General features: G+C 40.5%; 1 protein-coding gene across 1 annotated transcript in view; it reads left to right on the forward strand.

Annotated features, from left to right (window-relative positions):
* Positions 1-25591, forward strand: part of fam135b (family with sequence similarity 135 member B) — a 58447-nt gene extending 32856 nt beyond the window's left edge. Inside the window, exons 7-19 of the mRNA XM_084739266.1 lie at positions 5610-5769; positions 6693-6742; positions 7764-7919; positions 10835-10908; positions 10997-11151; positions 11254-13225; positions 16786-16952; positions 17250-17341; positions 17477-17574; positions 22054-22205; positions 22321-22431; positions 23000-23113; positions 24742-25591. Of these exons, the coding sequence (XP_084595392.1) occupies positions 5610-5769; positions 6693-6742; positions 7764-7919; positions 10835-10908; positions 10997-11151; positions 11254-13225; positions 16786-16952; positions 17250-17341; positions 17477-17574; positions 22054-22205; positions 22321-22431; positions 23000-23113; positions 24742-24947 (3507 nt within the window). The 3' untranslated portion in view covers positions 24948-25591. The remainder of the gene's footprint in view (positions 1-5609; positions 5770-6692; positions 6743-7763; positions 7920-10834; positions 10909-10996; positions 11152-11253; positions 13226-16785; positions 16953-17249; positions 17342-17476; positions 17575-22053; positions 22206-22320; positions 22432-22999; positions 23114-24741) is intronic.
* Positions 25592-26705: the final 1114 nt, after the last annotated feature.

The raw sequence follows: 26705 nt of genomic DNA on the forward strand, positions 1-26705 counted from the left end.
CACCTAAAAAAATCAATATCAGTTCACGAGTGTGTGGAAGTGGACACTGCTGTTATATAAGCCAAATAGCGCAGTGTCCAAAGCTGCCAGACTCCATGAGCAAAATTGTTCATTTTACCTGCAGAACACAGGACTGGCTAGACTCCTGCTTTCTTGATATCTTAGTTAGTTGGTGTTATTGTGTGACTTTGGTGAATTCTAACCTTTAAAAACTCCAAAGTCACACAGCAACACAAACAAACAGATTGAAGTAGCAGCAGACCAGCATCTCTTATTCTGTGAGGTAAAATTACTGATTGTGCCTATGGAGTTTGGTTGATTTGTCGAGAGTGATATTTGGCTTATATAACAGCGGTTTCCTGGCCAAAAAGACTGTTTCACGGCAAAGTAAAGTGCTAAAAATATTTTAAATATTACATACACTTAAATTGATATTGGTTTTTTAGCTGGATTGCTTTGTAAGTGGTTAAAATACAATTTGTTGCTGACCCTGTCCACAGGCGTACACTGCTTAGCTTCAATGCCAGTACTCCTTGCTGTTTCTCCAAACTGAGGGTGTATCGTATCCCTTTAAGATTACTGTATAGGATTATGTAACATGGATTTGAGGCACGCCTACAGTATCTGTCACTCAAAATCAAAGAGATTTAGTGCACATGACATCTTTGAGTCCAATTAATTTTGTCACCTTTCTACTGCCAACATACTATATTCAAAACCTGTTTAAAATTGACATGTGCTATGGACTTGGGACACAACTATAGCGCATGTAAAAAAAAAACTTATTTGGACCATTTTCTGGACTCTTCTTACGTTTGCACTATTTTTATTGCATGTCTCAATATTAGCAGCATGCAGGCCAAACTCAGATATTAGATTTTCCACCCCTAACAGAGTGACTGATTTTGATGTAGACTTCATCTTTGATCAGATCTTCTTTTATCTAAACTTTTCTCTGTTTTTTGCCAATTATTCAAACTTTTGTACAGCTGTAAAACCCTTGGTACCATTTTTTTCTATCCTTTTAGAACATGCATCTCTCAGGTCCCTGCGGACGTCACGGCCTACACTGTAAATCTTAATGAGCGCCCTGCTTGCGCCCCCACCCTCCACCTCCTGGTTTTTACTCCCACCCCTGGCTGGGCACTTTAATAAGCTCTGCGTTTAGCCAAGCAGGGGGGTTTCGTTTGATCGCGGTAATGAGTTCTGCTCACAAGCGCCACGTACCACATAGCTGCAGGTGAAATGTGCTCAGAGCGCCGCCTCCTCCTTCACCTTTATTTATTTAGAGCTTTTCACCTGCGGCTATGCTACGATTTCAGCACTTTCCCCCCTTAACACCACAGCGTTTCCTCTAAGTGTTATCTTGTTATCTCTGAAAAAAAGACATCTCAAAAGGAAAGGAAACGTTCCCTCCGTGGTATGAAAGGATGTTTTGAGAGCAAAATGATGCTGTTAGAAGTCACACACCTGAGAATCTTTGCTCTTTTTGGCGGAAATAAAACAAGGTTGTGAAGATAACAACTCAAAAATCATGTCAGATATTTTGTCCTTTGAGAAGCTCTTCTTTACCAGTACACAATGTCTTTAAAGGGACACTTCACCCCACATGCTAAAATACTTATTTTTCCTCTTATATGTAGTGCTATTTATCCAAATAGATTGTTTTGGTGTGAGATGCAGAGTTTGGCTTGTGGTGCTAAAATCGCCAAAAAGAAACAGGAATGTTTCTTTCCAGAAATCATGACGCGGTTTCTCAGGACCTGAACTTTTTTCTTTCTATCGTCCATCAACTGTATTATCGTGCAGAAGGAAACGTGCATCTGCTCATGGAGGAGAGGCTTTGTGCTTGTGACAGCAAGGGAAGCAAACATCAATGCCATCCTCCTCAGATGAACTGTAACCTCTCGGACATGGGTAGATCCATGTTTCCTTTTGCATGGTGATGCAGCTGGTAGGTGTAGTTCGGTAGAAAAAAAATAGGATACCATTTATTTGCTAAGGTGTGAATAAGACAGTGATTACACTATTATAAGCATGTCATGACACCTGTCATGAACATGAAGGAGTCTATGAATTTTTAATGACAGCTGTCATTAATTTAGGATGTTTTTGTTGTCACAACTTGACACTGACTAAGACAAAATTGTGGTTGGTTTTGATGCTGGCCATCATGACACCATTATAAGTGTGTTTTCATTTTGGACTTGACATAAAGATGTCTTTAAGTTTTATTACACTGTCAAATGTTTTTATAATAGTGTCATGGATAATTCCCATGAACACAGGAAACACAGCCTCTGAGACAGACAGTGGCCAGTTTGACAGGGAATACAGTACCATGTTTTTTTTTTTTTTATTTATTTATTTGTTTGCTGGGGCTCAGTTAGCTAGTTGGTGGCTAGCTCCATGGATAACTGAGCTAACCAGGCCAACTAGCTCAACTAGCAGACTGATTACAGCAGACAGTGGTTAGCTTACTTAAGCAACAAGTAAATTAGCTGACTGCTTTCTGTCCATCAGGTAACTCTGTAGGTTAAATCACCTTGGTTCTGTACTTTGTCGCCAAATCAGCCTTATTACATTTAATGGCATCTTTATGACTAGTCTAAATGGAGCCACCTTAGTTGAAATACAGGAGATTATTCAAGAGACTGTTAATGCAGTGTTGGACACTAACCAAACCTATCACCACGTAGAAAGAAACATGCATCTACTTATACATGAGAGGCTACAGCGTAGTCACCATTGATGTTTACATCCTGTGCTGTCATGAGCATGAGCCTCTCCTCTTTGAGTAGATGCACACTTTCTTCTGTGCAGTGAAAAGGTTGGTGGACGATGGAAAGAAAATAGTTTCTACATGAAATTGCTTACAACAAGAAGATTTCTAGAAAGATACATTTCTGTTGAGCTTTTTCAGTGTAGTTTCTGGTGCTTTGAGCACCATAAGCCATTTATTTCCATTGTATTCAAGAAAAAGCAGATATCTCTATAGCCGATATCTACAAAACTCAGCAGCTCACATCAAAACTATCTAAATGGGTAGGGCTTCAGGTAAGAGCAATAATATTTTTGATTGTGGGTGAACTGTCCCTTTGAAAGCAGGATTAACAGGACGCTTAGATGCTACTACACACTGTGTCAACAGCAGCAAACAAAAGCAGAAATTCTCACGTCAGGTGACTTACAATTGCGGCACATCCCAGGCATTGTCAGCTCAGAGAGAATCTCTGGTTTTGGGATAATGACTAGTTCATACTGAAAAAATAGCTATTTTTCTCTGCCCTTTGCTTGTAGACTGATCCAGGCAGGCCTCTATAAAGGTAAAAAGAATTATGAAAGTAAACATACAGATGTTCCTTCCTGGTTTGGGTATACTGCGCCGCTGCAATTACAGAGCGCGTACAGGTATGATGATAGGGCCGGAGACTCTGCTTGCTCGGGGCAAATTACAGTACATCCCCAGATACTCAGGCATCACATGCCTTTCAGAGCTCAGAGTCCCACTGGCGCTACCAAAATATCCCAGCCATGGGAAGAACTCGCTGGGTAGAAGACCTTTCCAGGTCAGGGTGATGTGGACGTGGGAAGTCTGTGGTCATGTTCAAGGCTCCCATGGTTCCATGTTATGACAGCTGACGTGTTCAGTGATAGTTGTTTGAGCAGAGGACCATAAGCTCTTCATCAAGATAAATGAAAGACACGATTGTACACTCTAGAAACAAAAGTGCTTACTAGAACCATAAAGGCTTCTATCACCATAGGAGAACCTATTTTGTTTCCTGATATAACCTTTTATAAGGTTCTACCTAGAACGCAACATAAAGGTTTATATCTTGCGCCCTCTGTGAAAGGTTTCACTCAGAGCCTGCTATGAGAACTTTCTATGGCATAATGGTTCAACTCAAAACCCTCTCTGGGGGTTCTACTTAGAAACTTTCCACCTTCCAAGGGTGCTAACAAGAACTCACTTGCAAGATTCTACCAAGAACCTTTTATATACCTTTTATCCAAGGGTGTTATCAGGAACCCACTCAGGGAATTCTATCAAGGAACACTTGACAAACTCTTAACAAAACTGTTCCTCAATTATTTCAATAATCCTTGAAGTACTCTGTCTTCCAAAAAGGGTCCTTGGATTAAAAGGGTATTAATGAAACCCTTAGTCTTACAAAGAAACATGGTATGTTGTGGGTAGAACCACAGCCCCTCAGGAGGAACCCTTTTGGAACCCTGTTTGATTCCTGGTAGAACCTTTTATAAAGGTACCATCAAGACTTAGGTCATTTGTAGCTGTTTGGACAGAGTTCTTTGTATGAAAAAGGTTCTTAATGGAACCCTTAGTCTTACAAAACACAATCAGTGAACATTTTCTTCAAAAAAGGGTTCTTCAGAAAGAATCCTTTTTGGAACCCTTATCTTTAAGAGTGTAGCCTCAAGGGCTTTGTGATTTTGTGTTTGGAAAGAGGGGTCTTTGGATGAATTTGGTTCTTAATGGAACCCCTACCCTTACAAAAACTCTTGACAAACTCTGTCTTTAAAATGCGGTTCTTCAGAAACAAATGATTCTGGATAGAACCTCACCCCTTCAAGAAGAATTTCAAGGCAATTGCAACCAAAGCATCAAGTCTGAGGTGATTTGTAGCTGTTCGGACAGAAGGTTTTTTGTATGAAAAAAGGTTCTTAATGGAATCCCTAGACTTAAAAAAAAAACTTCAGGAGCTGTTACTTCAAAAAGAGAAACAAACGGTTCTATGTAGAACCTCAGCCCTCCGGAAGAACCCTGTTGGAGCCCTTATTTCTAGGAGAGTAGCATCAAAGTTTTGGTGATTTGTAGCTGTTTGGACAAAGTGTTCTTCAGATGAGAAACGTTCTTAATGGAATCCCTTGTCTTGATGAACCCTTTCTTCAAAAAAGGGTTCTTAAAAAACAAATGATTCTGGGTAAATCCTCAGCCCTTCAGGAAGAACCCTTCTGGAACCCTTATGTCTAAAAATAAAGCATCAAATCTGTGGTGATTTGCAGCTGTTTGGACAGAAACCTATATGCTGCAAATTGCACTGGTGAGATACAGTTAATATCTGTACTGCATTGTTAGAGAGCCATCTACTGGAAACATGCTCCATATTACAGCTTATATTTAGCTAACAGGGATTTTATCTACAGGGATGATTTTAAGATCAACACGCTTGATTCTTCAGTTTTAATACATACTATTTTATATACACAATTCCTTGTTTCTCTCACTCATCAAGCCCCAGAAAACCTTGGATTCTGGGTCATCTTCTCGTGCTTGTGAACTTGTAAAGGTCATAACAGGGATGCGGCACATCCTCCCCATGCGACGTCCACCTATTGATCTGCTTTTACGGCTCGCAACAAGCTGTGTTTAGGGCCCATTTGTTTCTAACGTCGTATTTGATCTTCCATGGAATTATCTTCTCCTCCTTTTAACACAAGGTCAGAGACAAGCCTACACAACTGTTGCAGTGGCACCTATAAAGTTCAAGTGCGTACACGTCCGTTATTAAGGCAGGCCGTTTTGTTAGAGGTGACTGCTGACCTACATAGCGGCTGACATTTCCTCTGTGTCTCCTTCTCTGCAGGGAAGCTTTTACGTGCCCAGTGAAAACTGCCTGCAGAGAGCTCACACGTGGCACCGAAGGCTCTGTCGCCTCCTGTTGGTCGCACACAGAGGCCTGCACACATACTACACTGCACTGCTGAAGGAGATCCCACAGCTCCAGCAGACCCCACTAGACTTAGGTGAGTATACAAAGCTCTGCACTAAAGCCTTTACTTTTTTGTCCTTTGCACTATTTACTCAGGTAAAAGTGCAAATACAAGAATGTTAAAATACTAGCACTCATTATCCATATTGACCCTTTCCAGCATATTATTACATTATATGTAATACTGCATTATTTCTGCTGACACATTATTGCTGAGCATTATATATCATTAGTCACGGCAACAGGTTACAATATCATGATACAGATGTATTACAGATGTGTTTTCTACTTAAAAATGTCATAACATGACATTACCAAGAATACATGAAGCACAATAGTGACATTCTTTTACATGTATCATGATCACTTATGTAAAAATCTATCACATCACTATCATTATACATTTTGCATATGTATATGTGTATGTGTGGGTGTGTATCCATGTGCACGCATGGATGTAGTCCTTACTAGTATTTATGTTTGTGTGTCTGTTCCTCTATCTGTGTGTACATGTACATGTTTGCAGGTTCAAATGCATGATCAGAAATCAGTGATTGCTGTTTTGTATCAGCGAGTGTTTCACCATTTCAATGCATGTTTTCAGAGAAGTCTGTGTTTTTATTTCAGTTAGTGGAGCATACAGCTGTGATGATGGGGTAGTTTGGTTAGTTTAATATACTGTATAATAATGCATCATGTTGCATAAGGTCATATATTGTGTTACTGTTAAATATGATGGAGTAAAAAAAATATAATATTTGTATCTCAAATGTAGCAGTGTACAAGTATACGTTGTATATACCACGAATAGATAGATAGATAGATAGATAGATAGATAGATAGATAGATAGATAGATAGATAGATAGATAGATAGATAGATAGATAGATAGATAGATATTGCTTGATGTAGTCAAGTCATCTGCATTAAGTTCTACAAATAATTTCTCTGTCCACAGAGGTGCTGCCTGTAGAAGAAACTCTAAATCAGCTCACAATAGAGTTACAGGTATGTTCATGTTCAACAAACTTCTTATGATGTACATTGAAGTTTTTCTGATTGTGAGTTTAACTTTATTGTTCTGCATCATTGCTATGATGTTGAAACATTAATTTGGCCCACATGCGCTCCCATGGATGTAAAACAGTTAAATTATATTTGCAAAACTGTGAGTTGTGCATGGCTTCAAACAGTTAATTTCATGTATAGATAATGAAAACTGTAATGGTTTGTTTAAAATTAAAATTTCTCTTTAGTTGGCATGTTAACTATGTTCCCAAACTATATCATGTCAAGGACCCCCAAAATAGATGCATATTACACTCCAGACCACCAACTTAAGAGGAGGTTTTTCTTAATGAATCCCCTTTAATTGATCTTTAATTTTATTTTTGGGTTTAAACACAATAAAATCTACATACGAGTCAATCAGCAATCAAACTTGCATCACTATAATTTTTTTTTTTTTTTTTTTTAAAAAGAAAAATTAATAAAATAAAATGGGCAACCCTATTCTTCAACTTCTAAAAAATGTTAAAATATTCTTTTCCTCCTTTTGCTGGGGTTCTCCTAAAACCCACTCAAGGATCCCTGGTGGACCCCAGAACCATTTTGAAAACCACTGTGTGAACCATCAGGAAAGGAATTTGGATTAATTGAAACAAGGAGTGCTAAGGAAGGAACTATTTTCTTTAACTATTGCTGTAGGACAGTAGATTTTACCTCAGACAATACTAATGAGGATGGATAAGATTTCAGTATTTTCTTTGGTGACTAAAAATCTGAAGTCATGACAGGGATCAATAATGTATTCAAAAATAATGGCTTTGAAGTGTTAAATCAAGTGTGACAGCCCAGCTGTGATGGCCAAGTCAGACAGACAGCAGGCTGTTGGTAGGTATAAATATGTTAGCAGGAAAACTGAGCACCAGATACAAGAATGATGCACTAATGTATTCTGGGAGGACTAATGCATTCAGTTTTTATAACAATATCTTTTTTTTTTCTGACTCCGCTCTGTCTCCATCAGCTGCAGGAGGGCCATGAGAAGGTGGGGGAGCAGATCAGCAGGGACGTGAGCCAGCTCTGCTCCCAGCTGGCTGCTCTGTGGAGCCGCTTCCTGGAGGCCGCTGTGCTCAACCCCCACATCCTCTCATACCTGGCCCAGGAGCACCACACGCTCAGGGTGAGAGGCGCGCTCCATCAAAGGCGCGCTTACACAACGCTCAAACTTCAATATTCGCTGTCTGTTCTCCGAGCTGCAGTCCAGACACGGCTCCGTATTAGAGTGCAGCCGAGAGACTTGTGATTTGTGCCGGCGTTTTTACATTCAGCCGCATCTTCATCCTCAGCACCCACACAAAATACAGAAATACTACAGAACAATCGCAACGGTTTCATAATCATTGACATTTTAGGTCTGCAGGTAGCTCCTTAAGGCAGGTTGTGACCAATTTTCTTAAAGGTTTCACAAGATCTTGAATAATCTCTTTGGGCATAAAAATAACATTTAAACCAGTTGTGCTGAAGAAGAAACCTCCAAGTTGGACCGGGACAAAGGTATCATATGAGATAAAGGTCTAAATTATACTGAAGTGAGCAAAAAGGATTTTTAAGTTCCTTGAAATAGGAACTCTGCTGAGTGAAATGATCCCTCCCCCAAGAGCGCACAACAAATGGTTTGTCCAATGTTTTATGCATCTTTTTGCGATTGGCCACCTCCATTATCAAGCCCTATTTTACCCAATCGGCATGCAAATATTCCAGCCTTTCAAGGTGCCAAATGCTAGGGGACTTTTTGGAGATTGACCAACCGATCAACCAACCAACCGGCAGACCAACCGACAGAGCAACCTATAGTGTCGCTGGTCGCATCTAAAAAAGTTTTGCCAGCTTTCTACACATTTGTTGTGGTAATACACACAAGGGGCTGAAGTGAACCACCAACCTGTGTTCTAAATTGGACTAAAAGCAGTTTTCTTCCAAGTGAGTCTGAATTTCAACATGCATTAGATACATAGATGGATCATTAACAAGATACATATATTGTATTTTAGCAAATTTGTAACATTACTCTTACTCTTGTATTTTTTCTGGCCAGATATTTTTGGCAACTAGGGAAATATATTTCCATATTGGTGCAGTTCAGCCTCTAATGACCAAAATTAGCATTACAACAATAACAACAAAAATATAAAACTAAAACAAATCACCAGCATGGGCCTAAAACCTCTGTTGTAGCCCGGCCCTGGTCCACCAAGCCTTACCCCATCCTCAACAAAGTTGCCAGCAAAACCACTGTTTTCTGGTACGGTGCACCCGCCTCTGATGTGCCAACTTTTTGGCACAAGCAAAGCAACACAGCAGTAAATAAGTAAATAAATATTCACAGCCTACCTTTCTTAGCACTTCACATGACCACTGAGTGCATTGTTTGTCTGATTCATTCATTGTCTGCAGCTGCTTTTCCTTGAAGGGTTGCAGGGGGCTGGAGACTATCCCAGCTGATATAAATATATTACGATAATTTCAATGAATGAATCTGAAAACATTTTACAGACCCAACAGTTCAGTGCCAGGAACCCCATTTTGAGAGCCACTGTCTTAGGAAGTCCCCACTCTCCAACTTATCCGGTTTCTACTGATGCTCTGCAGGCATGGTCAACGTGCACATTTCATTTTATTCAATTAAATGAGCTTGAATCTGACCCAATCCCTGTCTATTAAAAAAACAAAAGGACCGAGCCTTGCCCTAATGGACTCAGCCTCTCGGGGGCCTGTCTGGTCTGGCTTTCAGACCTCTACAATAAACACAGTAGAGAACAGACTTGGAAAGTGGATCACCAGAATTTATTTTTCTCGCTTGCCTCTCAGGGCGTCCGTAGAATTGTGACATAAACTGACAAAACTCTGGAGAGTCAGACTATCTGTGAGCACAACAGAGGACATTAGTGAAATGATAAGATGCAATTGTAGACCTCAGTAGCTTAAAGCCAGCTGAGCAAGCTAATATCAATTCCAATGCAATTTCTATCTAATCACTGGACTATTTAATTTGAATATGTGCTTCACAGTGGAGTAGCTCTCAAGGCTCTGTTATGTGGCACTGTTTCATCTCAGTTGTCTGAAAATAATGAACATGTTTGCTTTGGTATTTGATTACCCTGAGGGGATACTGTCATGCCTCCACCCACCAGTGGAGTTAGGATTTCAATTAACACTTATTCTGTGATTATTATGGGGTGGAAAATACACCAGAAATAGTGTTCCTGGTGATTTGCCTGTCACAGTGGCTGACTTTCAAGGCTGATGCATTTCTAATTGAACCTGGAGAAGGAGAAAGCTTTTGGATCTAGCTTGAGTCGCAAGCTGTGTTTACATGAACATATTTTCATGCAGATTTTGAAGTGTCGCAGCAGAAAAGATTGGTGGAAAAGGCAAAATTCAAAAAGTCTTCTCCGAGTTTGCAAAAAAGTTTTAAAGTTGCTTGAGGTGGTTTTTGCCTTTTTTGCTTAATGAGTGATGGAAAGCCTTTTTTCTAAATAGGTTCTAGCTTAGTGAACATTTAACTCACATGGCTGATCAGCTGTTTCCACTCCAACAGTGTAGTCATTGCTCACATGGCGCTATGATGCATGCATGATCACTCCAATTGTAACCGTCCTGACGTTAATTCGTGAAACAAACAGAAATGTCACAAAATTTTTCACCATTTTAGGTTTGACTGGTGTTCTTTTACTCACGTCATCTTGTTGCGCCCTCTTCTTCTGCAATGGTACAATTGTTTTCTGACCAGAGAATTGGCGCCACCTACTGCTTATCTCAGCAGGGGATATCAATCAACCTCTAATAATCACATAAGAGTAGTGGATGGAAACAGGCATTCACTTGCATTTTCGTCTGTCAGTTTAGTTAAAGTTTGCAAAACATTTGGATCGAAACGCAGCTACAGACTGGAAAAAAGATATTTGAAGCATTTGTTTTGGGCATACCTTGAATTTTTGGCTCAGTGCAACTGACTACTTCATTGTAATGCCATTAAAGACAAGGCTGAGGCTTCACCAAGTTGAAAATTGTTTTGTTTTTCTCTGGAAACACCAGGTCAGGAGGTTCTCAGAGGCATACTTCTTCACCGAACACCCCAAAGAGATATCTCTGACCTTTCAAGAGGAACTGTAAGTGACAGCCTTCTCAGAGAAAGAATTATGTTCATGAATGGGAGAATACTGTGGTATTTACAACATCATTCTGCTGATTCAACAGAATCAACAGACATGGCCAGATAGCTGCAGAAGTGCGGAGCTCGGACTACCTGACCAAGATGCCTCCTTTACCTGTCGAGTGCCTGGACATCGATGGAGACTGGAACAGCCTGCCCATCATCTTTGAGGACAGATATGTGGAGTCTCCTCAAACAGGTAAATATGAAAGGTGGCTGAATTTATTACTGCTCATCGCTGTTTTTTGCTTATTTAAGCCCAGTGCTTTACTCTAGAACTGCAATTTGCTTTTTTTTCCAGAGTGGGTGTCACATGTGCCAACTGCTGATAGGCAGATAAGCTCCGATCCTGCAATCACTCCTGCCAATGGGATTTTTGAAAGATCACCAGCAATACCCCAGGATCCCTTGGACAGTGATGACTGCATGGACCTGCCCACATATGTTTCACTCATAGCAGAGCAGAGTAAGACCAGCACCAACATCAGAAGTACCCAGAACCTCATTCCTGCTGAGGACGGTGCTGGACCGTCTCGAGCAGCGGCAGGAAACTTGAGGGAATCAGAGGGAAAACAAGAGGAGGATGAGGAGAGCTGTAATCCAGGCCTGAGGTACATCACAGTTAAGCCTTGTGATGTAGATCCATATATAGGAGAAGCAGTTCTGGTTCTCTCCTCCAACCACACTCCCCTCATTGACTCTAATACCAGCAGCGATGAGTCTCCTGATCATCATGCAACAGAAACTACTGTCCAACTTTGTGATCCTCCAAATGACAGCAATGCAAAAGAGAGTGAAAACAATGAAGAGGAGTCTGACATTGCCATGCCATTAAATCACTCCATGGATGATGAGAGTGAGGACGTTCCTCTCATCAGCCTACCCACTGCCAATGTGCATCCAGTAATGCCTCCCTTTCCTGGTGATCTCAGAAAAGAGATGACTCACCGTGGAGGTCTGGTGGGCTCCAAAATCATGAAGCGCTCATCCTCAGTTATTTCGGACTCAGGTATTGAGAGCGAGCCCAGCTCGGTGGCATGGCCCCTGGAGGTTGCACTGCGAGGCCGGCCACCTCTAGACTTCTCCAGCGAACGGGAGATTCCACAGCAAATAGTAAGTCGCCATCCGGTCCACCGCAGCTCTCTGGAAGGACTGCAGATGGAGAGCAACGGCAGCCTTCCAAGCGCAGGTATACAGGCCTCACTCACATCTATTAGCTCCCTGCCTTACGAGGAGGACCAGCAGCAGAGGCAACTCAGCAAACTGACCAAGTCAGTCTCTGCACCGCAGATAAGTAGCCCTGAAGACACTGAGGAGGACCATGTCCTGCTCAACCAAGAAACAGACTCTAAGAGCTTAGTGCAACAGCAGGATTGCTCTTCGTTGAACAGCAACCTGGATTCAGAGCAATCAGAATCATCTCTATTAGACCCAAGTTTAACAACAGATCTTGGCCATATTCTCAAGGAGAATATTAACTCTGAAAAGTCAAACCCTCCACAGTACCTGTCAGAGACAAACAGAACCAAGTCAGTGTTAAGTGGTGAGTCTGAAGTCTTGCTTTTACAAGAGTCTGTAGAAAGCCCTCATGTGAAGGAAAGTGCTGTTATTGGCAGCCAGGGGGAGAATATGAACCATCAAACACACATGAGTGGAGTAAGCGCCTCAGTGGAGGATGTGCATCTCGTTGAAATGGAAGCAGCGCCCTGCAGCTGTGGAAACAAACCATGTGTGCATAAAAGTGCAGCAGATCAGGAGAGAATTAACACTGGAGATGAGTGCCAAAGTTTCCATCAGAGCGAACCGCTTATTGTTGAAGACCCGGAGTGTCGGGATCCCTCCCCAACATCTCTTGAGCCTTCTGGGATTCAACACTCCAGTGACCTTCCCAACAGCACCACCGCCGCACAGAGGCCGAGCGACCTTACAGGGCTGATAGCAAACGATATCACATCAACTGTTGACCTTGAGGGGGTATCAGCCAATGAGAAAGAGCCTTTAGACTGCCAGACAAAGCCCACAAAGATCCCCAACTCAGGGCTGGCCTTCGTGAATAAGAAGATGGTGGAGGTGGTGAATATGTCAGTGTCCTGTGCCCCGACCTGCCTGCCATTTTCTTCTGTTCTCAGAGACTCTCCGTCCATCAGTGGAATGTCCGCTCGCCAGGCTACCTCACCTATCACCCATCAGCCCCTGGGCTCCTTCGGTATCATCTCCTCGTCTTCGCTCAATCCCCTGAACATGGATGACGAGACCAACGAGCGGATGCTAAAGTGAGTTTATGATTTAGGTAAATTTTGTGTTAACAAAGGACGAATTGTGCTGTAAATGTGTTGTAAACCCATTTTAAACTACACAGCAAGTTATTTTCTGCTTTACTATATGGGTCTGCTTTGTAAATCCAACTTCCTGTGATCTCTTGAAAAAAAAAAGAGCTGAAATATGTTACCTTTTTGTCTGTGCATGAACAGACAGAACGTCATTGTATCCCTATCTACATTTGAAGACAATGACACTGACTAACAGCCAGACAGGAGCTGTCTTCACAACACAAAAAGAGCCACAGCCCTTGAACTGCAAATTAGCTGTCTAGCAGGTAGAATGCAATTGTATCTCTGTCTACATAAAGGACAGTGACACTAACTCACAGCCAGACAGCAGCCGGCTACACAACGCATGCACAGCCACTGAGAATTGCAACCCACATTAGCTTCCTCGCTAATGTCCTCCTTATTGACAAGCACTGACACATGTTTTTTGTTGCACTTTAACTTGCTGATCATGCTGTCAATCAACTATCTGCTAAGGGGGGACATTGCTGGTGTTAGCAGTCAAGATAGCAAAATAGGTAGTCAGTTGTAGTCCTCTGAGCAGCTTAAACTTACCTGCAACATTTGTCAATTGAGACCAATTTAGTTACGTAAGGCTGAACAATCAAAATTTTATTGAAATCATAATATGGCCTACTGCAATTTTCAAATCACAGGAGACACAAAATTCATTAATGGCAAAATGAGTGTAAAATATTTTATACATCATATTCTACAGACTTAAGAAAACATCTTTGTTTGGTTCAGATGCCTGCAAATATCACACCATAATCATTTTCACAATCACAATTAGATATATTTTAAAAATCATTCAGCAATAAGTTTTTATCTTAACAATCTATAGCTGCAGTAGTTTACATTGCATTTCAGTATCTGCTCAGCTTTCGATCAGAGATGTGTGGTTCGACTCTTTTTACTGATTCATATTGGGTCAGTCACCCAGCGCTTTGTGTATCCCCGACCAGCCCCAGCACCAGAGACTTCCACTGGCCGAGCCTGCTAATGTCCATTTTTGCCATACGCTAACTTGAATTGGATAAAATCATTTAAATAGACTTTCCAAATATTATTGGACTGAATGGATCGAACTGTTACTGACTGCAGCATGGAACCCTCACCTCACAGTTTGGACTCGCCAGTAGCAGGTAGCAGGAGGGGCAGGTCAGTGAATGAAGTGGAGATGAGGACCTGTCACTCCCAAGTCAGTAAAAAGAGTTTTGAACAGTTGATTCATGACATGCACATCACTACTTTCAATCAAACATGAACACCAGACAATTTAAAAGAGGCTAAAAGCGCATTCCTGAGACTGTTCTTTCTTTCAGATACAAACCCCTAATTTGAAAAGCTTTTTCTGACTGATTTGTGGCTGCAAAAAGGGGTAGCCTTTTGTAATTTCAGTTGGACATTAAGGCTGCATTCAAGCATGTTCAAATGTGTTAGTTACTTGTCTTCAGGCAGGTGAAAATAATCCCTTTCTGACTTGGATGTCAGTAAATAATGTTTCAGAAAATGCAGGCTGTCTTCCAGGGTAAACTTTGCTGGAGTGAGATTATAATCCACACCAGCTCCAGGAAACAAGGCCAAAACACAGGGTTTTATGGGCACGTGGAAACGGCTGTTGACATCTGCAGTAGCTGGCAGTTACTCATGCTTGGAAAGCCTAGCATAACAAAATGAAGCAAGGGCAAATATGAAATGAGGAAGTCAAGATGAGGTGAAATGCCTCCTGAGTGTATTAAATCACATCAAAGAGCGCAGACAAATCCATCATGATTAGCTGAAAAGTACAGGAGCTGGAATCGGATTTGTTTTGACTCCTGCGCTGCTCATATCTGTAACCTGGCGGGATGACAGGGTAATAAAACTTTGAGAAGCTACTTGTGAGTCTGTGGGACTTTTGTGTATTATAAGCCTCTGTTTGCTCAAGACTGGGCAGTGTGAGCTAAAATTAAACAGATAGAAAATGCAAAGCAGGTTTTCTGTTATACATGCTCAGAAATAAGGGTCTAAAGGAATTCTTCCTGAAAGAATGAGATTCTACCCACAATCATCTGCTTCTGAAGAACCTTTTTTTTTTGAAGAAATGGCCCATCAAGCGTTCTTTATATGACTAAGGGTTATGTTAAGGATCCTTTTCATCCGAAGAACCGAGATTGTTGAAAGCATGAAACATCATTGTTCTGAGATTTTTAAATCATGTTTTCACTCATTAAACATCATTTTAAAGTTTCCTCAATTTAAGCATTAATAATTTTAACATAGATTATTTAATTTCTAGAATAAATCCCCAGAAGGCAAGAGGGTTTTATGTGAAACCCTTGAAATATAAAGGGTTTTTGGTAGAACCTTGTTCTTGTTAGCACCCTTAGAAGGTGGGATGGTTCTGGATAGAACTCCCAGATAGGCTGTTTTCACCAACATGGAACTAGTCCAGTTCTGAATCCTGCACTTACATTTCAACCGTTCTGAGCATTTCCATCAAAAATAAATTGGTTCAGAATCCAAAAAGTTGGTTACTAGGGTGGAACCATTACACCATAGAAGGGTTCCCTTTTTCTAAACAGGAAATTCCTGTTTAGGCGTTTTCCACCAACATGGAACCGGCTCTGTTACGGTCCATGTATGTAATTTTGAACTGCTCTTAACATTTCCTCCATAGATAAATTGGCTCAGAATCTGGAAAGTTGGTTCATGGCAGGAACACAAAAAATAACAGGTTTTCTGTGGGAACCAAAGTGAATGTCTCATGTTCTACAGGTTAGTGTGTATTGTGCAGTGCACTCTGTTGATGATATCCTTGATTAAAATGGTTCTGCTCAAAAGTGGTAGAAATGCAGGCTGGTTCACTAGATCACATCAAGGTTCAGAGAATCTTGAGCAAAACTGAACTAAACCTAATGTGGTGGAAAAGGGCCATTAGTGGGTTCTGGATGGAACCTGTCACATGGTTCTAAGTATAACTCTATGCTGGATTTCAGGAAGAGACATCTGAAAAGGTTGGTCTGAAAGGGATAGGTAGAACCTTTATATAGGGTTCCAAGGTCTGTTTCCACCAAATTAGCTGTGGTTCCAGCTGTGGTGAACCACAGTCCATTCAAGATTCAATAGTGTTGCACAATGACCTGAGAATATATACCTTGAACTGGAGTGGGGCCAGTTCCATGTTAGTAGAAAAGCCGTTCTAGTGGGACAAGCAGAAGAACCCTATATGGTTCTAGTTAGCACCATTATTTATAAGAGTGTATTTTGGAGTAAAGGGAGAAAACTGTAGTGATTCACCTCTGAGAGATGCACTTTTAGTGTTGTACAAACTTCTTTTGAAAAACAGCATCTTACATCAGCATTTTATCTGTGTGTGTGTGTGTAACTAAGATTGCACATTATTCGCTTGTCTTTGCACAATACTGGAAACTTATTTTTCAATTTATTGCTAACACACAGAACATAATCTCTCTTGTTTTTTTATTATTTTTTTCAAATGTCATTTCCTCTTTCTCCAGTTTCTACAAAGCCAAAGAGGAGCTGTTCAAAGAGTTGAGCTTTCAGGCCAGCTTGTACAGCGACCTTCCTCTGCTGGCATCAGATCTGCCCTACTTCCCCCCTGAGGAGGACGATGAGGAGTTTGATGACGGCATTCACCTCGTGGTGTGCGTCCACGGGCTTGATGGTGAGTTCTGGTTCACTGCGGACCAATTCCACTGTGAGAACGAAACATCTATTAAACTGACACATACTGTACACTTTTTTTTTCTCGTTTTTTTAGATCTTAGCGTCTTATTAGCATTGGAAATGTAATATAGTCACTGAGAGTATGTCCTACAAAATTAAAATATCACTTTGTGCTATGTAGTCTGTGAATACTAATTCCTTAAAACAAATTCCAGGTGTCTTTTAAATGATTAATGGGCACTCTTCATAAGAGCCAAGCCAGAAACTGTATGTCTAATTTCCTCTTTGCTTCCAGGAAACAGCGCAGACCTTCGGCTGGTGAAGACTTTTATCGAGTTAGGACTGCCGGGGTCCAGGCTGGACTTCCTCATGTCTGAAAGGAACCAGGTACATCTTGTAGATGACGACGGCGATATGAGAGAAAATTGATAACAAGTCCAGTCACATTTTACTGAAAGTGCTTTAAGGCGATTTGCAGAGCGCTGACTGCTGTGCTTTTTCCTCTCCCTTTTTCCCTCGCAGACCGACACGTTTGCAGATTTCGACACCATGACGGACAGGTTGCTGGATGAGATCATTCAGCATATCCAGCTGTACAATCTCACCATCGGCAGGATAAGGTCAGACGATCGGCTTTAATACTCTGCAACATACACATTACTGACGACTCTGGTTTTGATTTATTTTGATTGATTATTTGAATCAGAAAAGAAGCTGTCATCAGCTTAAAGGGATAGTTCAGATTATTTGATGATTTATTTGATTTGATTTATTTAGTACAAATTAAACACATAAACCAAACAACATAAATAATAATAAAAACATGCAAGGAAGGCCAAAAGCCTACAAGGCGTATCTCAGGTCTCCCTCAGTTATAAACTGGAGCAAATCAAAGTGCAATCACAATTACTGATTACAATTTTGAGTCTAAACATTTATATTCAGAACTTAAAGTCCCCTTTTTATAGCATAGGTCTCACATGGTAATATGAAAAGAAGTAATAGAGGACTAGAAAACAATGATATAGAAAATAAGTAGTACAAGAAAAAAGATATACACAAAAAACAACAGCAACAACAAAAAACTCTCCCATTTGAGTAAGAAAAGTCTATCCATCCAAGTAAGTAAACCTTAACAGCCTTAGCAACAAAAGGTATTTTAGCCATTTAAAAACCACCTAAAAACATTTACTATCACTTTATATTTTCACAGCTTTATTCTGCTGTTTTATGAGAAAAATAGTGCTCTCTAAATACAAACCAAACTCCATAGGTGAAATAAGTAATTTTACCTCACAGAACGCAGAAGTTGCTGGTCTACTGCTGCCTCAATCTGATAGGTTGTTTGTGTTATTGTGTGACTTTGGTGAATCTGAACTCTCCTTTTAAAAAACTGAAGTCACACAAGAAACAGATCAAGGCAGCGGTAGACAAACAACTCCCATGTGCTGTGTGGTAAAATTACTTATTTCACCTATGGAGTTTGGTTGGTATAGAGAGAGCAATATTTGGCTTATATAACAAGCGCTGCCTGTCAGAAAAGGCTGTCTGACAGCAAAGTGTTGAAAATATTCTAAATATAGCGTACAGTTGAACTGATACTGATTTTTTTTTTAGGTAGGTCTTCTTTAAGTGCCTAAAGTAGCTTTTGTTGCTGACTGTCCACAACAGTCCATTTCTTAGCTTCTGTGCAGGTTCTCCTCTCTGCTTCTTTAAACTGCAGGCATGTCGACCACCTACTGCTGCAGGTAATACACTGATTATTGATAAGTACTTCATACAACCACACTTCAAATAACTTCAACTGTCCCTTCAAGCAGCATTTTCTTTGGTCAGTAGATGGCAGCAGAGACTGTACAATGACACAAGGGCTCAGCATGAATGAGAATCACTGTTTCATGATAATATATGGTCTGTGTACACTCAGAATGGGTTAAGTGGCACAAAATGGATGAAAAGCTCTTATCATACAGTGCCAATAAGTTTCTGACTTTGACTTGATAGACTGTACTCCTTTATGCCGCAGTGTGCTGCCTAGTTCCAATCAAATTAAGCTATTCATCTTCCTGCTTAATTGCCCTCAATGTGCCAATTTATTTTTTTTTGTAAGAGTCCCTACCCAAGTTTCTCAACTTTCTTTATTGCGGCGTATTCTCTGGAGAGAACGTATCAAAGACAAAAGCAATGGACTGCCACAATAGCATCTGGTTCTTTCTACATTTCTTCTATATTTAGTTTGGTAGAAGACACATGAGAAGGAGCAGGCATGGCGATGAGGGATTTTGGGTAGAGCTGTAACAGTACAGTAATTAAACTAAGTGACAGACATAGCTTCAAGAATCTAATATCTCCCACTGCTGGGGAGACGCTATTAATTTGTATGGTATGTCCTCTATGTGAGCATCATTAAGTTGTCATTGCCTTTGAGAATGTTTAAACATTTAACAAGTTAATGAATTTTCTGTAATTACCAATGCAGTAGCTAAATTCTCCAAATAGCCTCCATCTGAAGTAGTTCCTAAACTCACAAATAAAGGTTCCAAAAGTGTTCTTTTTGAATGGCTGAGGTTCTGCCCAGAACCATTTGCTTCTAAGTAACCCCCTTTTTAACAAAGCTAAGGGTTCAACTGAGAACTTTTTTCATGCAATGCACTCTTACTGGAAGAAAAAGTTCTTTAAGGATTGTTGAAATCCCCGAAGAACTTTTTTGTCAAGAGTTCATCAAAGGGTCTTTACACCCCAATTCCAAAAAAAGTTGGGACATTGTGTAAAACATAAAGAAAAAGAGAATGCAATGATTTGCAAAAACTTTTCAATCTATTCAGTTGAATACAGTACAAAGACAAGATATTAAATGTTCAGACTGATTAATTCTAAGAGAATAGCAGAATTTTACCACTGTGATACATCACTTTTTTCTTGTAATAACACCCAGTCAGTGTTTGGGAATTGAGGACACTAATTGCTGAAGTTCTGAAAGTGAAATTCTTTCTCATTCTTGCTTGATATACGACTTCAGGTGCTCAACGGTCTCTATTGTCATATTTTCTGCTTCATAATGCACCACACATTTTCAATAGGAGACAAGTCTAGACTGCAGGCAGGTCAGTCTAGTACCTGAGCTCTTTTTCTATGAAGCCTGCAGAATGTGTCTTGTAGAAATAAGCAGGGACGTCTCTGAAAAAGATGTCATCTGGATGGCAGCATGTGTTGCTCCAAAACTTGTATGTACCTTTTAGTATTAATGAGGCCTTCACAGATGTGACAGTTACCCATGATGCCATGGGCACTAACATACACCCATAACAACAAAGACTCTGGCTTTTGAAGTTTGTGCGGGGAACGATCTGGATGGTCCTCCTCCTCTTTAGTCCAGAGGACACAACATCCATAATTTCTGAAAGGTGGAATTTCTGGATGTTGTTGATATGTGTCTTTCTCTTTGCATGGAAAACGTTTAACTTATATTTGTAGATGCAGTGATGAACTGTGTTCACTGACAATGTTTTTTCCAAAGTGTTTCTGATCACATGTAGTATTATGTGGGTTTTTAATGCAGCACTGACTGAGGTGTCAAAGGTCACAGGCATTCAATAATGGTTTTTGGCCTTACCCCTTATATGCAGAGATTCCTCTGGATTCTCTGAATCTTTTAATGATATTATGGATTGTAGACTGCTGGACTGGTTGCCTACGCACTTTTTTCACAAAGTGGTGAACCTCATCCCACCCATGCATGTGAATGACTGAACCTTTTAAAGATGCCCTTTAATACCCAATCATGATCCTGTCACCTGGTACCAGTTAACCTGTTTACCTTCTGAAAGTTTCAGACAGATGTTCCACAACTTTCACAGTCTTTTGTTTCTTCTTCTGTTACAGACATCAAATTCAGAATAAGTGTATATTTACAAAAAACAAGTTTATCAGTTTTAAATGAAATATCTTGCCTTTGTTCTGATTTGCATGTCATTGCATTCTGTTATTTACATTTTACACAGCATCCAAACTTTTTTGAAATTGGGGTTGTAAAAAGGTTCTTGTAAGAACCCCATAGGTTGGTTCTCAATAAAACCCTTTGAATATAAAAATGTCCTTGGTAGAAACCCCTGGGTAGGTTCTTGCTAGCACCCCTAGATGGTGGAAAGGTTCTGTAAAGAACCCCCAGTGGAACCATGACACCATAAAATTGTTCTTTGTATAACTGCTCATACACTCTTAGAAATAAAGGTGCTAACTAGAACTGAAAATTATATAAAAAAAGTGTCCCCATAAGATCCCTTTTGGCTCTTAGGAGAACCTTTTATGAACCCTTCGGAGAGTTGTACCTAGAACCTAACATTAAGGGCTACACGTGGAACCATCTGAGAAAGGTTTCACTCAGGGGTCCTACAGGTAACGTCTGTAGTGTAATGTTTTGACTTAGAACCCTGTTTTGGGGTTCTGCACAGAATCTTTCCATCTTCCAAGGATGCTAACAAGATTGATCCCCTGGGTTTTACTGAGAACCGTTTTATATTCCAGGGGTTTCATCTGGAATCCACTCATGGCGTTCTACTGAGAATCCTCTAATATTGCAAGGATTTTTTTGAGAACCCTCCCAGGCCCTTTTATATTTTGTTACAAAGAACCCTTCACAACAGTGGTTTTTTTTAACAATCCTTGAAGAACTCTTTCTTCCAAAAAGTGTTCTTAGGATTGAAATGAGTCAAGGAACCTTTAATGAAGCCTTCCTGCAAAAAAGGGTTCTTCATAAACAAATGGTTTTAGGTAGAACCTCAGCTCTCAGGAAGAACCCTTATTTCTAAGAGTGTAGGAGGTTCCGGGTGAAACCTTGGGTTGGGTTCTAGGTATAATTCTCTTAAAGGGTTCCAAGTGAGACTTCTACCAGGAACCAAAAAGGTTCTCCTATGGGGACAAGTTGAAGAACCCTTTCTCGTTCTATTCATCTCTTTTATTTGCAGAATGCAGAGTCTATAATAAGACACTGCACAGTGTCACAGTACTGTAGGTCAGCAGCGTTGGAGGCTCTGTTTTTCCAGCCTCCCACTCAAGTTGCAAGTTTATCTCTGTGAAAGTTGTTTGTCTTCGTCCACCAGCTTCATCGGACACTCCCTGGGGAACATCATCATCCGCTCCGTGCTGACGAGGCCTCGCTTCCGCTGCTATTTGCCCAAACTGCACACTTTCCTCTCACTGTCAGGCCCACACTTGGGAACGCTGTACAACAACAGCACGCTGGTCAGCACAGGTGAGGCACACTGCAGATGTGCTGTATTTACAATGCTGTGCGGCACTGCGTTTCCACGTTTTGTGCTCCTCAGCAGCATCTTCTAATCTAAGAATATCATCCATGTGTTGCTCAGGTCTGTGGTTAATGCAGAAGCTGAAGAAATCCGGCTCCTTGCTGCAGCTCACCTTCAGAGATCACGTCGATCCACGGAAAACGTTCCTCTATCTCCTGAGTCAGAAACCAGGTACCGGCTGAAAGCGAGCAAATGTGAAACAGAGACAGTATATTGACTGCCTCACTTAAAAGACTATTACTTGAAAGACAGTCTATTCAAATATTCATGAAAATGTTGTCATCGTGTCTTTTTTGTCAAATTTCTGTATGTGTCAGCTCGCTAACACTCAAACCCCTGCCAGCGAGCTGAGAGAGGCCTGTGAGAGGCCTCCCCACTGTGTGAGTGGAACAAAGCAGTCGTTTGTCACACAGGCTTGAAGAAGATAAGCCTGAAAACACTTTTTTACCCCTCCAGCGCTGTGGCAGGCTGACAAAATGATCCAAACCCTGTCATTGGAAACCCACCAGTGCACTCTCTTAAAAGCACACTGACAGGAGACTTGAGAAAAAACGCAGTTTTATCGTATCAAGTCTGTCATTGTATTTTGTGATTGTACTTTGCGTTTTACAACCAATTCACTCCTTTCCTCTGTCTTCCTCTCTCTCTACCTTTTTCCCCCTCTCTCTCCCACACACACACACACACACACACACACACTCTGCAGTCTCGTTTACCCGTGTGTTTTGTGTCCTTTTAGGGCTCCAGTTCTTCAAGAATGTGGTGTTGGTGGCGTCTCCACAGGACCGTTATGTTCCTTTCCACTCTGCAAGAATAGAGATGTGCAAAACTGCTCTTAAAGACAGGACCACAGGTCAGAAGTGCATGTATTAATGCTACACCGGATTCTCTTTTCTTTCTCTTTTCACTGTTTCAGAACAACAATCCAACTCTCCTAAAGGCCCATTTATGCTAAACATTAGATATGCATATGGATATGGATGGAGCCTTCTGTACGTTATGCAGAAATACGGTAATAAGTAACCAGTATTTCTGTATATTTACAGATATGGACAAAACAGTGAAGTGCCGTTGGCAGTCATAGGGGCAGTGTAAAATATATTCCAAGCAAGACATAACCACAGAACAACAAAGCAGTTTTAAAAATCCAAAAGTACTGGAAATACTGTTTGTCATAAGTTAGTCGTGATATATTTAATGGATGCACAACCTCCTCCAGCGTCACCATGTTTGTTGTTGTTAGAAACTTTTAACTCGTCTTCTTCTTTGGGGTAAATCTTGACTCTGAGTGGCGCCGTCTAGAGAATATATTGCCTCTATGCATGAAGTGACATATCTATTTTTGTACATGAAAGAGGCATAATTGAGCCTTAATATCTATGCAAATACTGAGAACCAATCCAATAGCAGTGTTTCTGTAAACATCACTGCGTGGACATTTTAATTTGGGATTATTTCAAGTGACATGTAATTTTTGAATGAAGAAATAACACATCGTCTTCTTTAAAATTTAAAGTAAAATCATAAGCAATAAAATGTACCCTTTGCTTAATTTAACACACTGATTTTACTGCTTCAGCCCTATTTGGTCTGGTACGATCAAAACGTTATGGTGGCCATTGTTAGCCAATTTTAGCATGCTTCAGATAGATATAACTGTGTAACCGTTACTACAGATTACTACAAAGTCAGTCCATTGACTCAGTACTCTGTCAGTAGTATGGCTCTTGTTAATTTATTACACTTTGTATTCGCACATATTATTATCCTGTAATGTCCAGATGTGGCCACATTGCCCGCTGTTCAACAAATGTACAAAGGCTCACTTTAAAGTCTATAAAGTCCATCAATGTATTGTCAAATATTTCCGAATGAAACAAGACAGGCAGTTGTGACAAAATGTTGGGGGGAATTTGATCTGCATGTCCAAAAGTGAGTGTGTCATAACCTGCCACACCATGCTAGCTAGCTAACTACTGAATCTTAGCTCTGTGCTGCCATAACCCAGCACTGACAGCCATACAAATGGTGTCGTTTCTTTAACTGGAGTGGGTGATTCTGTGAAGAGATCATATATCACATGGATCTGGGCATCCAATTTCTTTCATCTTTGGGTGATAAAAATGTTTTTCAGTGTTTCTAATTAAATTGGTGAATCTCCAGGGGAAAATACAGATCATTGCTAGTGATGGGTAAAGGATTTTCTAAATGTAAAGAACTGTAGCCAATTAGGGATATGTTACCATGTGCTCACCATGTCCTTAAAGTGGTATTATGCTTGTATTACCCTCACTAATTATCACGTTATATCATGTTTGTTTAGTCTTTACAGACAAATGAAACATACACACCCCAAATAGTGGTAATCTGTGGAGGGTTATGTGCCAGACTATAGTATTTCTTGGGTGGTATTGGAATAAAAAAAGATCATCAGTTACACTGTAGGACTCACTGTAGCTTTCCTCGTTTTTTGCACTGAAGGGCCGGTCTACACTGAGATGATCAACAACCTCCTGCAGCCGCTCGTGGAGGCTAAAGAGTGCCGGCTGATCCGCCAGAACGTGTTCCACGCTCTGCCCAACACGGCCAACACCCTGATCGGCCGCGCCGCCCACATCGCTGTCCTGGACTCTGAGCTCTTCCTGGAGAAGTTCTTCTTAGTGGCAGGGCTCAACTACTTCAAATAACGGTGCTAGCACTGCAGGCTTATGGGACGGAGACTGTTGATGGCTGGTAGAGCTGTTTTGGAGGACGAGGTCTTTACCTTCACTTTGTACAGTATATTCAGTGTATATAATCCCTGGTATCCAAGAGGCGAGGCCCGTATATCCCATTTGTTAGGATTGTTAGCAGCTGTTATTAAAGATCCGTGTATTGTGACTGTTGAAATTGCTAACTCAGACGTCTGAGTTTGATGTGTAGCCATGCAAAACAAAACATCTATCACAGGATTGATTGTAGATGTTTTGTTGGCCTTATGAATAACCTCTCAGCCAGAACACTAACAGACGCTAATTGTGGTCGAAAGCATTTAACTACTTTCCCTTTAGAGATGGTTTAAAGCCCGGATGATTGAATTCTTCTTTAAGGGTTACACCGATGATAGTCTTAAACTATCCTTAGAACTGAGGCAATAGATGCGCAGCATTTATCCCCTTGATTGTACATGAAGTATTTTGTTGTACAAAACATAGATGTTCCTTTATACAGAAATGAATATATTGTTTAAATTATTTATTTTTTATCTGCTTATGTGTCTACAGTGTAAGTAATCCATCTAAATGTGATCTCTTGTGTGTTGTTATCATCAAGTCTATCAAATGAAAATCAAAGTATACAATGGAGGCAGAAGTGTTACCCCATGTAGCCTATGATTCAGTCCAGTGCATATCTGCTTTTTCATCCATTTACTTCTGTTTATCTGTCAGCCAGTTCATCTCATTGACCATGACAGAAGTGTATGGTTACAGCATAAGTGAGCAATATAGTGTCTTTGATACCAGATTGCTCTACCCGCTGCCTTAGACTTCACTTTTTAATTGACTGTTTGCACTGAGAGATTGAAAAGTTGATTGACCAGACTGATGAATTGATCATTTGCCAAGCCCAGCCCACAACAATAGGTCCTTCATTTCAGAAAGAGGTAGACAGAAGCAGGAATCTTATTTCTCTGTTCGTTTTGTCTAAGGTGCTTGTTTTGTGCAGACTTTGGGACTTTCCAGTTTGAAGCAAAATAACAAGTGTGAAACCTCCCCATCGCCCGAACCAATCAGCCAAAGAAGTGGTTTCAGTCTTAATCAAATTAATCCATAGCTTGGTTTGTTTCTAGTGTGAAAATGTTTTTTGGAATAGTCCGGGCTTTTGACTAATTTTAGGAAGTTCTGGCAGGCTATTGTCAGAAGTATAGGAAGGTGAAACCAAAGCTAAACATATGAAATGAATACGATGTAACAAATATATGAACCTTGGTTTGGACCTTGAGGTGTGAAAGTTCCCTTACTGTCGCTAGCTACATGAGTTGGTTGAGAAATCTTTCTCCGGCTGACTACTGTACATTAAAAAAAAATAAGATTTTGTCCAATTGTAGTTCTGTTTGGCTGGTTAGCTAACATATTAACTAATATTTCAAGGAGTATGTTTATGCTTTAACATTAAAAAAAAAAAGTTTTGCAAATGTACAATCTCGAGTTAAACTGATTGGGTTGCTGGATTGCTAACTTTCCCCAAATCCCATAAAGAGCAGGGCACAGCAGCTAAAGTTAGCCTAAACTCTGATAGCATCCAGGACCAGCTTCACACAAAAGCAACCTCAAACCTGCAAACTAATGTAACATAGCTCTTAATGATCTGCTCCTTGGCCTCGGAAATAATGCTTGGTTACTACTGCAGGTAGTAAACTAATTAGCCTGACATGCTAACATTTTTAGGATTGAAAATGCTAAATA

The sequence above is a fragment of the Lutjanus erythropterus genome, chromosome 16, assembly GCF_056507025.1.
Source record: "Lutjanus erythropterus isolate fLutEry1 chromosome 16, fLutEry1.hap2, whole genome shotgun sequence".
In the NCBI taxonomy this organism is placed as follows: domain Eukaryota; kingdom Metazoa; phylum Chordata; class Actinopteri; order Lutjaniformes; family Lutjanidae; genus Lutjanus; species Lutjanus erythropterus.